Source organism: Dasypus novemcinctus, chromosome 5, assembly GCF_030445035.2.
Source record: "Dasypus novemcinctus isolate mDasNov1 chromosome 5, mDasNov1.1.hap2, whole genome shotgun sequence".
In the NCBI taxonomy this organism is placed as follows: domain Eukaryota; kingdom Metazoa; phylum Chordata; class Mammalia; order Cingulata; family Dasypodidae; genus Dasypus; species Dasypus novemcinctus.
In genome coordinates, this window is record NC_080677.1 from 116910214 (window position 1) to 116922423 (window position 12210).

Genomic DNA, 12210 nt, shown 5'->3' on the forward strand with positions numbered 1-12210 from the left:
TGAAAAGCAGGAACCACTGGGGGTGTCTCAGTTGGACTGCCGCTGCAGCCTTGGTCTCCCAGCCCTGTCTATGTGGGATTGTTAGTTCTCTTCCTCCTTGATTCTCTGCTCAACCCCCCAAATGCCCAAATTCCAGTTTTTCATAAAGGAAAGCAGCAGGTTGTGTATACGAGGGAAGAAGTCCAAAAGAAGATGCAGGACAAAAAAAAGTCCATGCCCCCTGTGGGTTTTTCAGAACATACTACACATCTCATGCCCCAACCTCCTCAGGCTGAACTTAAAAGAGCTCTCAGAAGAGAAATGAATTGCTGACCATCGCGCCTGTGAGAAAAACTAATCACTCATGACTCCTGTTCAGGGGCTGCCCTCTTGCTTGTGGAACTCCCTGCTTATTATACATATGCAATGAAGAAGAGGGCATGGCAGAAGCAAAAGAGGGGTTCAGACGTGCAGAGATGCGGTAAGCAAAGTATGGACTAAGGATCCATACAGTATATTAAGCATCTTTGAAAGAACCCAGTGATTTCTCAGAGCTGTTGTCCTTAACCGCATCCTCACAGTCTGGTCTTGGAACAGATTTTTGGATTTATGTCATATGAAGCCACAGGAAAGACATGAGCCAAATTTTTAAGAAAGCAAAACCTTCAAGGGATTTGCAGTATTTGCTGATTAAGTGATGTGACTCTTGATCTTTAGCACACAGTAAACATTTCATCTATTTATTTTTCTTTTAAGCAGATTCAAACCAATCAGACCCACGGCAAATGTGATGCTAATTTATAAATGCAATGCCATAGACTAGCATCTAGCCCTAATTCCCAAACTCACTGAGGCTTTTTGGAAAAGGTTGTTTTCTGAAATTCAGGGGAATTTCAGAATATCATCATTTTAAGTTTAGGAGAAAGTATTTCAATCAGCAAAGACCACACTGAGAAGGTGCCTACTGTGTAAAGATGATGGTTTTGGGGTACATTTCCTGATGTCAAGAACACTATCCTTGGGAAACGGACTTTGGCCCAGTGGTTAGGGCGTCCGTCTACCACATGGGAGGTCCGCGGTTCAAACCCCGGGCCTCCTTGACCCGTGTGGAGCTGGCCATGCGCAGTGCTGATGCGCACAAGGAGTGCCGCGCCACGCAAGGGTGACCCCCGCGTGGGGGAGCCCCACGCGCAAGGAGTGCGCCTGTGAGGAAAGCCGCCCAGCGTGAAAAGAAAGTGCAGCCTGCCCAGGAATGGCGCCGCCCACACTTCCCGTGCCCGCTGACGACAACAGAAGCGGACAAAGAAACAAGACGCAGCAAATGGACACCAAGAACAGACAACCAGGGGAGGGGGGGAAATTAAATAAATAAATAAATCTTTAAAAAAAAAAAAAGAACACTATCCTTTAAAGAGGCTTTTGTTTTTGTTTTTGTTTTTATTTTTAAAAGATGAACGGTTCTGCAAAGACAGTTCCCAATTCCAAAATGTGCAGGCAAATATAAACTATATCAGTAATGGAAGTTTTTTTTTTGAAGCATAAAGTCGCGCTGAAATGCTTAGCTATTTTTTCTAGAACATGACAAATTAAGTTATTTCAAAAGTCTTACATCCATATTGCTCAATAAATAGAAATAATATTTTAAATGAAATTGAAAAAGCCTATCAGTTTGATAAACTCTAATTTCAATGAAAATCAATTGTATTTTAGTTTCCATTATTCACCTATACCACTAAAGTGTTAAACAATGTTACACAGTAAAGATGCTGTGATCCTTTGACTGCAGATCATAATAAGATTTTACTTTCAAAAAGAGGGGATGGACTGTGCTCCACTATCCTCACAGTCTTTCTCCCAGATACCAACTGACTAATTAGAGATCCAAGTGAGGCAGAGAGGATATAGGATGCTTTCATAATCATGGGAACTCTCTGCCTTTCTATGAAGTTAAATTGATTACTGCAAATCTCAATTTTTTCTCATTAGCATAAATATTAAACCAAATAATTTCCAAAATCTAACAAAACCCTAGAAAAAAGTAAGCACCTTGCTCAGTCCCCCACCCCTCAAATTAACAAATTCCTTTGTATCTGTCAGTTTTGACAAAGAGAGTTGTATTGCATGACTCATCCTTTGCCAAAGCCACTGTGGATCAATGAGAAACTAGTTTAGAATCAGAATGTTAGGCTTTGATTAAAGTGCTAAGACTCTAATATGCCAGGTGAATTTTATGCCAGGTAAAGGATGTGTGTACTGATCTGCATTAGGTTAGAAACTCCATTTCTGTGAGGCTGGCTTACAGGGGCTTTTAGAAGTCCTATAGTTTGTGGCAGGAACAAGAGGTAATGGAGAAGGTGGTAACCCAAAGTATTAGAATATTAGCATCCCAACCCTCATCATTCATCTACATAGGGAGACTCAGCTGAGAAGAACTGAGAAAGATGCTTAGGATAGGATTGCCAGTTAAAACACAGGACGCCCAGTTAAATATGAATTTCAGAAAAACAACCAATATTTTAAGCATAAATATATCCTTAATATTGTATGAGACACACTTACACTAAAAGTATTATTCATTCTGAATCAGAAATTCAAATTTAGCTTGTATTTTTATTTGTTAAATCTTAAAACCCTAGTTTAGGACCCAGAACCTAAGGAAAACATGAAAGATGAGCTCCAGGAAATTACAGGAGAATCAGTACTTCTGAATATTGAGAGAGTACGGTCAACATTTTAAACTGATGAGGAAGTAGAGTAAGAGGATAGTAGATTAAGTAAGGTCACAAATTGTTTGCTGATCCCTCCATCAATAAGCAGAATTTCTTTTCTCATCTCTTGAGAGTCTGGACTGGCCCTGTGACTCATTTTAAGCCAACAGAATTGCAGCAGAGATAATGTGTAATTTCCCAAACTTTGGCTCAGGAGGTCCTGCAGCTTCCACTCTCACGTTTCTGGGACCCTGCCACCACTATGCTGTGGGAAGCCTGAAATGGATGAACAGGTATAGGTAGAAGTTCAGTAATCCTAGTCATTCCGGCCATCCCAACTAAGAGGCTCCAAAAGATGGAAGCGAGTATACCTCAAATACAGTCTTCATCAAAACAGCAACTTGAATGAGTCCAAGAGAGATTTGGATGGATGGATGGATGAAGAACTTACAACTATGGAAGGAAACACTGGTTCTTAGGGGAAGGTGAAGAGAGAGGGAGAGAGAATTTGATATGTGAGCAGGAAATTCAATCTCATTGGGTAAAAGGTAAAATAGAAAGAAAAGATTAGAAATGATCAAGAAGACTGCAATTATTAATATAACTTTAAACCTGAGTTAAAGAGAAATAAAGAGAAAGTATATACCTAGAGCTTTGTGAGGGCAGAGATTCTGAGATATTCTCTGACTAGAAGAAAAATAACTTAATTTCAAGGTCTATGGCCCTGAGTTCCAATATTTAGTTTTACGTCTTACCAGCATTTGAAGAAGTCACTGTCACACAGAGAAAACACCTATGATGTATTTTATGGAAAGGGCAAACAGAAATCATGTCACAATTGCTTTTGTAAGATGCCCACAGCAAGACTTTTTAAAAATATATATTTTTTGTCTTTTTTTTTAAAGATACATAGATCGCAAAAAATGTTACATTAAAAAATATGAGGTTCCCACATACCCACAACAAGACTTTTAATTGAGAGGTTCAATGGTCAGAGGAGTAGGTGATGGAATTATTCATGCCCAGATACAGCACTGAAAATAAGCTTACCTATGCAGGTTTTCTAGTGCAGACGGTCATGGGATTACCCAACCCAAGGGGGAAGAAAATCCTCTAATGACCATGGATTCTACTTCAACAAATTTCCCTTTTCCTAAACCACTCATTCTATCATAATTCAGGCAAAGGTTTCATGCAAACTTTTCACAGTACGAAGGTATTACAGATGAAAAAAAGATCAGTCTAATGTGACTGGCAGTTTAATATGTAACTCACAAACTTCTTGTAAAGATTAAATGAGAGGATATGTCTAATGTAAAGTAGAGCACATAATATGTACTTGGTAAATTGCAGCTGCAGTAGGTTGAATTATGTATGTCCCAACAAAGACATGTTCTTAATCATACTCTGCATTCCTGTGGGTAGAGACCCATTTTTAAAAGGACCTTTTGTATTTAGTTAATGTGTGGCCCAAGTTAATCAGGTGGTTTTTAATCTGTTTGACTGGTGTCTTTTGTAAGTAAAAGAAATTCAGAGGCACAGAGTCAGAGATGCTCACACAGGAAGAAGCCAGAGGTGAGCAGAAACTGGAAGAACAGACCCAAAGATGCAAGGCTGAGAGGCAAGCCAAGGACCGACCCTAAGGAATGCAGTAAGTCAGCAGCAGAATGCTACAGAATTTAGGGAGAAAGTATAGCTTTGCTGATGCCTTGGTTTTGGATGTCTGGCTTCCAAAACCATGTGGCAATAAATGCTTATTATTTTAGCCAGCCCTTGTGTGATGTTTGTCATAGCAGCCTGTCAAACTAAGAAATTAGCTGTGCTATCTATTTGTGGCTTTATGATAGATCTTAATACATCTGTATATAAATTAGTTTAAATTTAATTGTGCTCATAACCATATTCTTTCTTCAGCCTACAACCGCATGAAAAACAGTGACTGATTTCTTTTTCCTGGTTTGTCAGTTTATAATGGGTAGTTCCTGTTATGCACTCCACAAATATTTGTAGACTGAATGAATGAATAGAATAAGACATGATTGCTGAATTGAATAAAAAGGGAAGCAAAGAAGAATATTAATTTCTACTAATGTGCTTACAGCTCACAGCATGGATTTTGGCACAAATAGGGCACCATAGGCTCATTATTAGGGCTCAAAGAATATCTTACAGGATGTCCATGAGCTTATGCCCAGGAGAGTTAGAGACTCTCCCTTAAAAACAGCCAAGCCAGGAAGACTTTTTACCTTTTATTCTGGTTTTTTATTCCTAGAAACACTATAAACATGGGAAGCTGAAAATAATGGTCAAGATTTGGTATTCATCACATGTGTTTAAGCTGTTAAAGGACTATTAGAGGAAGATGCTATAGTGCATGCTACTCCCAGCAAATGATCTAACAGCTAATTAGTAACCCAGTTAGTAGGCTGCCTAGAAGGTGAACATGGCCTGCTACATAAGACACAAAGATATCAGGATGTTTCAAAGAGAATTAAGTGTGATTTAGTTTGAAAAGATGAATATGATTCCAAAGGTAAAAAAAAGAGAAACCAGAAAGATAGAAAAAAATGTTCTAATAAATCCTCAGAATGATCAGCTATGGATATGGATTAAGTACCTGAAAGCAACCAGTTAATTTCCCCAACCAAAAAAGCTTTAGAAAAAATAAAGCACTTTATGCCAGACTGCATTTTGTTTTTGTATTTTTTTTTTAATTAGTGCCAACATCCCCTGTAAGGGCCTCAATGTGGAAATTATGTCTATTCATTCTTGTTTAAGACAGCCCATATGTGTCAGAGGTCTGCAATCCCTGCTGCCTCAAATAAACAGGGGAGTCAGCAAAACGTTGAAGAACTTTTCCGCCATTCTCAAACTAGCCTGGACAAAAGTCAACTTAGAAAATTCAATCTTTTTCATGGATAAGTGAAGTGATCCTTGGTAAGTTCACTGTGCCTACTCACCGTGGTCAAGGATATATTTCACAATCTCCCCGTTGCCGGTTTTAGCTGCATGGTGAAGAAGTGAACAGTGGTCTGGTCCCTGAATTAGCAGACTGCCTCCATTTTTATAGCTTTCTATTAGCTGAAAAAGAGACATACGAAAAGAGGCTCAGGCAGAGTCAGGAACAAAGATCACAGCTAACCAGCCATAAAATAAGAGCAAACCACAAATGTTTCCAGCCACAGAGGACACAGAGAAAAGTCAGAGATGAAGTAACATTCCTGGATTGCATTATCACGCAAATATATGGCCAGCGTCTCAAGCCAATTCCAGACAGGGTATACGGGTACTGAGCAGCCAAAGGAAACTAAAGCACGCTGAATTATTTATTTCTTTTATTTTTCTTATTATTATTACCCACCTACCCCCTCCCCCTTTGTGGGCACTGGTTTCTGTCCCAAGAGACTGAGGAGTAGAGAAGAGAACAAAAGTTTCCCTATGTTAACTCAGCATTCTTTTGCATGAAAGAATAATATGGCTATAAAACAGAATAACTTAGTGTCTGGAAGCTAAGGACTTTTTGTGTCCTTTAGTTTTTCTTCAAGTACAAATCAACCTAACTATTCAATACAAAAGCTGCTTCTAATTTCCCTGTGTAAACGATCACTGCACACGTGCACACAAGAATACACATGTACATGCATCCACCACATATACACACGCAGACACTTTTCGCTCCCTTGCTCACAGAGAACCTGCAAACCTTTCATTAATCATCCATTGCATACATAACAAGACTAGAGATGCTCTGCAGAATGAGAACCAAAATGATACAGAGAACATAGTAGTTTCTCCATAAGAAAAGGCTGGAAAATAACTAGAGTTTTGCAGCCTAAGCGGGGAAAAAGAGATGGCTAAATTAGGTTATAGTCTAAGTTCATGAAATACTGAATACTATGGAAAGTGTAAAAGGTCCCTGTTCTCCACACTGCAGTATATCAGAATGAAAGAAGATTTTCTGAAGCTTGTAAAAGATAGTTTTAGGACAAACAAGAATCCAGAAGGTCATAAGCAAAAGGTTATACTCCCAAGAAGTTGGATGGTACAACATTATAAATAATCAGATGTATCATAAGGTCAAAGAGGATAAACTCATAGTTCATGCCTTTACTCAAATACATCCACTGAGCTGCCATGTGCCAAATGCCAGGGAAATACAATTCAGTCTCTGGTCTCAAGAACTTCACAGTTCATGGGAGAGACAGAAGTGTAAAGAATTGCACAATAAGGGACAGGGCCATGATGAGGTTATTATATGGCAGTAGGGCAGCATAAAGCAGGGGATGGAAAAGGGCCCATGGAAGACTTCCTGGGAAGTAGATCAAAAAGGAATAGTTGAATGGAAGTAAGGAATATCTGGGGGCTTTTGTCCCTAATGTGTGGTATAATAGGCAGAAAGAAAACAGGAAGTCTTCCACAAGGGTCTAAAAGAGAATCCTGTTCTCTTCACTTGCAATGTCTCAAGATGAGACACATTTTCATTGTAGGCTATTGATTCAGGCTCAACAGAGTAGTATAGATCCAATCCATCAGCTGCCTTGATCCTATCTGGGGTGATTTTGGCCGCTACAAGCATAGATCATTAATGAGCATCTTATGATACAGGAGCTACTCACTATACCCTCATCCTGGAGTGACTCCTGAGCTCTCTTGATTTGCCAATAGTTAGTTCATGCCCCTCCCACCACACACACACACTTACAACCAGTTTAATATTTAATATTTATTTTGTTTTCTATAGAGAAAAGAGAAATGAAAAACATATAGAAAGAAGAAAGAAAATACTTGGGAAGTATACAAAGAAAAAAGTAGGAAAGATGTAAAAGGAGATCTCTAAATCCTTATATTTCATCTCTTAGTAAATAAGAAGTTATTAGCCATTTCGTAGCTATTTAGGAAATAACTACAATAGAGAATGTACCTGGCTAGATAGGGTGATTTCCCATATCTCAAATAATTCTCTGTTAAGTACAAAGAAAGTGTGGTAATCCTCCAAGGCCTAGAAAATCCACAGCCTAAACTAAAAGCATACACATAATAAAGTAAGAAGAAAAGATTTTAAATGTACAGTGCTCTGCAAAATTACCTGACTTATAACCTCTCCAAGGGCACAGAGCAGGTCTTACTTATGTCGTTATTTTTCAGGGAACCTAATGCAAGGTCTTGCTTATAGTATAGACTAGGATAGGTTTAATCCACTTGTGGGAAATGGCATTGGACTAATGTGCTATATGGCTTAGAGAGCACCTTTCTCCACTGAGAAACAATTGCTAGAAAGGTAATGAACTCTACAGTGGCACAGGCACCATTTTCAGGATTCTGTACCTAAAGATGCTTATCAAGATGTTTGCAATCCTCTAAAGTTTGGTTTTCTACTAATAAACTCTTAAAAACAGCACAGGTTTTCCCTAGTTTCCACAATAGATGTTCTTCAGAAATATTGTGTACAGGGCAGTGCTTTCTAGCTTCTTTTTAAGTTTTTGGTTTCTTGATCAGCAATGACAACATATTAGGTAGGCTGATGAGTAAGGCACAACTTCTACCCTTTGGCAGTTGCCAACATGGTAGAATAGATCAATGCCAGTATGTGTTATTCAGAGACATACAGGTAGTCACCAATCCCAATGCTTTAAAATGATATGGGATATAACTAATAACTATGGTATTAACAAATATAACTTCTATAATACTCATAGACTATCTTATAGAGCAAATATTTGTATCTCTACCATATGTACCTATTAAATACAGATGAACAGTGTAATCATATTAGATAGCTAAACTTTTAGAGCCCTTTCTGTGTAATAAGTATAGTCTTAAGAGCTTTATATATATTATTTCCTTCAATGCTCGTGACAAACCCATTTTACAGATGAAGAAACTGAGGCACAGAGAGAATTAAATAATTGCACAAGGTCACATATAATGAATGGCAGAGCCAAGACTTGAACTCAGGCAGTCTGACTTCAGAATTCACATTCAGTCTAAAGGCAGCAATGATCGTTTCCTTCCCTCTGAAGTAAATTCACCAGAACATATAAGCTCAGGTTAAAATATTCAAGCTGGATCAGAGAGATCTGTTTTGGGTTAACTGTGGTCTCCAATGTATAAAATCATAGTAATTTTGGCCTAGAGAATACACATCTGGGTGCCAACCAGATAATACTTACGGGTGCGTTCATTTCAAGACCTGTTTCAAAGGAAATCTTTAACTATTTAACACGCCAGCTTCTAGAGAGCAGGAATTCTGGGCACTATGGAAGCTGCATCCCAGGGGCATACAGTCCATTTTAGCTCGTCAAGGTAAACATCAAGGTGCCCTTTGCACAAACCCTTTGCTGTTAGGAACATAAGTGGAGATACTGCAAAGTTTCTCCTCATCTTCTCTGCTCAGTCCTCAGGCTCAGTTCTCAAAGGGCACCCTTCCTCTTTCTTCTTAGCACAGGCAGGGGGATGAGCAATGACAAGGGATCATGAAAGATTTGGTGAAGAATGATGTTAATTTAAGGTTCTTAAGTAATCACCAAAAGCTTTGGAAGGAGGATATCTTACCTTCATAAGATCACCAGCTATTACTGCCTGCAAAATTGCTGTGAAAGACAAAAGAGAGATGCCCCATTAGTAGAAGACCCTATCTTTAGAATATTACAAAGGGCTGGATCCATATTTTAGAGAAATAATCTACATTTGGGGCAGAAACCAGAGAAGAAGCATGCCAAGTATTACATCTTAGGGGAAAAAATTAAGGCCCTCTCCTCAACCCCTCCCTACCCAGGCACCCATCCCATATATAATTCTAGAGCCTACTTGCAGCCTTACCTCTACCCCACCTCTGATACAGCAAAGAGAACATGAAATTTGGAGTCACACAGATTGGGTTCAAGTCTTAGCTGTGAGAATTGTTTAATTGCTCTGAGCCTCAGTTTTCACATTTGTAAAATGGCAAGTCTAACTCTTATATGGTTGTTGAAAGGGATAATGAAATCATATATGTGTTCCCAGTCCATTACTGATGCAGAGTAGGTATCCAATCATGATTATTCCTGCCTTTTCAGTTCCTTCCACTCTGTGCTCTTTGGGGTCCAAGAAATGACTGGTATTTGTGTGTGTTTTGTAATGGTAAATAAATACCTACTGTCATGGTAATGAAAAGGGCCAGACACAGCCAAAAGGAAACAAATATATTTTAATTGTACTGTGGAGAAAATAGCCATGTGTTTGGCACCTAATTCATTGGTGACTTTTATGAAAAGAATGTTAAAGGTCTTGGGTAACCTAAATTAATTGGAAGAATATGTAGCATTAGGGGAAAAAAATAGATGTGTCTAATATGTGCATATCATATAGGATACAAAGGAAGAATGAGAAAATCCTACAAAGAAAAGAGAAGAATATATGAGTTTCTAAAACAATTATAGTTCCTAAAAAGAACTGTTTGCATCAGGTTTCAATGGTCCTATTAGAAAAGTTAATACCTAGCTTCTAAAGCTATTTAAAACAATAGATTGATTGTAAGGCTTTAAGATCACAAAAATTTAAAGAAAAATAATTTAAATTTATTTTATAAAGTATCATTTTATCCTTCTTGTTTTAGTAGATGCTCACATAGAGTTAACCAAAAATTCAGTATCACACATGAAAATACAGGAGTCCCTGCCCATCACTGAGTAAAGCTCTCAGAGCTTTTACTTTAAACATTTACAAGTCCTGTGTAACCAGATGGAAGGAAACATAGACATGTTAAACTCGATCACAGGACTAAGACAAAGTGATATCCCTTTAACTAAAGCAGAAGCCTAGAAAACCTATGGAGGAGATGAGGCCTTCTTGAGCATGGGAGGAAGAAAGATCCAGGGAGAAGGAAAGAATGAATAGCAATGGAGAATAAGGAAGAGAAAAAGGAATCCTTCATGTCCATAACAGTCTGTAAGCTGTATATTCTTTTTATCGCCCTATGGCTCTCGGACAAAGCTTTGCATGTCACAGCTGCAAATCTGTTGTTGAACTGATTTAAAAGAAGCAAAGAAGGAAGAGTGAGACAGGCAAGAGATAAAGGTGACAAAAAAGAAATTAACAAAACATCATGTGCCAAAAGAATCTAAGAAAACATCATGCCTCACCCTTTATTTGATAGCTGGGGACACTGGGGTCCAGAGTAGAATGACTCTCTTGGGGAACAGAGGCAATGACCTAGGTGGCACCACAGCCCTCGGCCACTCTGTCCAATCCAAGGCTCCATTCATCCCTCCTGTGCATTCACTATGTACACAGTTCTACTAGGCTCTATGAGGCAGGCAGAAGATAGAAGATAATACTGTTTTCAGATTTGTGGACATGTAAAAAAGCTACTGGGTTGACATCTAATTCTACTCTCTATACTTTCTAGTCTCTCATTTTATTGAATTTAAGCCATTCGATCTTTTTGAACCAATGTTTTCATTTTTAAAATAAGGTTAACACTGCCCTGTCCATTTCTCTGTCATGAGAATAAAGTGCTTTATAAATATATATGCTATCTAAACAAGAATGAGTACTTTTCAGGACTTAAGTGACTATAAACAAGTACATGAAAAAGTTATTGGGCAGTTCAGAAAAAACCTACCAGAAGGGTGAAATCGGCCTATGATGTTGAAAAGACATAGCTCTGTTAATATAATTAATTTAATAAAAATATGTTATATAATATTAATATATACTATAATTTAGTAGACCATGTCAGATGGGAAGCACAGATCAAAGACAAATGGGGTGATGTTTAATCTCAAAACATAATCCCTAGAGGACAGGGAGGGTGTGACAGAAGCAATCACAAGTCTGGGAGAACAAACCAGTTTGTACTTTTATACTACAGAATATTCTCTTGACTGAAGTAGAATATCCATATTAGGAATGAAATAAAGTTAAGAAAATTGCATGCGGGGGCAGTTAGTGCAAGCCTTGAAACACACACAGAAATTTAAACAGCAGTTTAGACTATGTTGGCAAGGCTGTCTCAAAACATTTCTCAGAAATAAAAGAAAGGAGGTTATGTGGAGAGAGAAAAGAAAAAGAAATCCATAACTTAAAGAACCTGTGTAATAAAATTTGGCATGTGCAAGCAATAAATCAAGATGTGGAAAGAATCTACAAGGACAAAATTTATTTAAGAAGCATAAATAATAAGCAAATAGGCAAACAAACAAAAATAGGAGAGACTATGTTAAAAGTTATTGGCCAGCCATAGAGTTCAAAGGAGAATTCCTAGGGGAGGTGTAGTTTAAGCTGCCACTTACATGCTAAGCTGAATTAACTAGCAAAGAAAATTCGTGTAAGAGAAGGGAAGGATATCAAGACCCGGAAGCTAAAGCTCATGGTGTCTGTGGGAATCTGTAGGGAGCTCCATATCATTACATCTGAGATGGAGCACAGTCTCAGGTAATGTGCTGCAGAGTTTCACAGGGACAATACCAGTTAGGGCAGTGCCCTTATGCCTAGCCAAGAGACTTGGATTTTATCCTGCAGGTGATGAGAAGTTACTGAAATA

General features: G+C 38.3%; 1 protein-coding gene across 4 annotated transcripts in view; it reads right to left on the bottom strand.

Annotated features, from left to right (window-relative positions):
- Positions 1 to 12210, bottom strand: part of DGKI (diacylglycerol kinase iota) — a 501434-nt gene that overhangs the window by 20263 nt on the left and 468961 nt on the right. For 3 of the 4 annotated variants that reach the window (XM_071215292.1, XM_058297427.2, XM_004461659.3), the window contains 2 exons: positions 9240 to 9277; positions 5648 to 5768 (listed from right to left, as the gene is read on the bottom strand). In XM_071215292.1, coding sequence (XP_071071393.1) covers positions 5648 to 5768; positions 9240 to 9277 — 159 coding nt within the window. The remainder of the gene's footprint in view (positions 1 to 5647; positions 5769 to 9239; positions 9278 to 12210) is intronic. The other variant, XR_009185891.2, reaches the window with a different exon arrangement.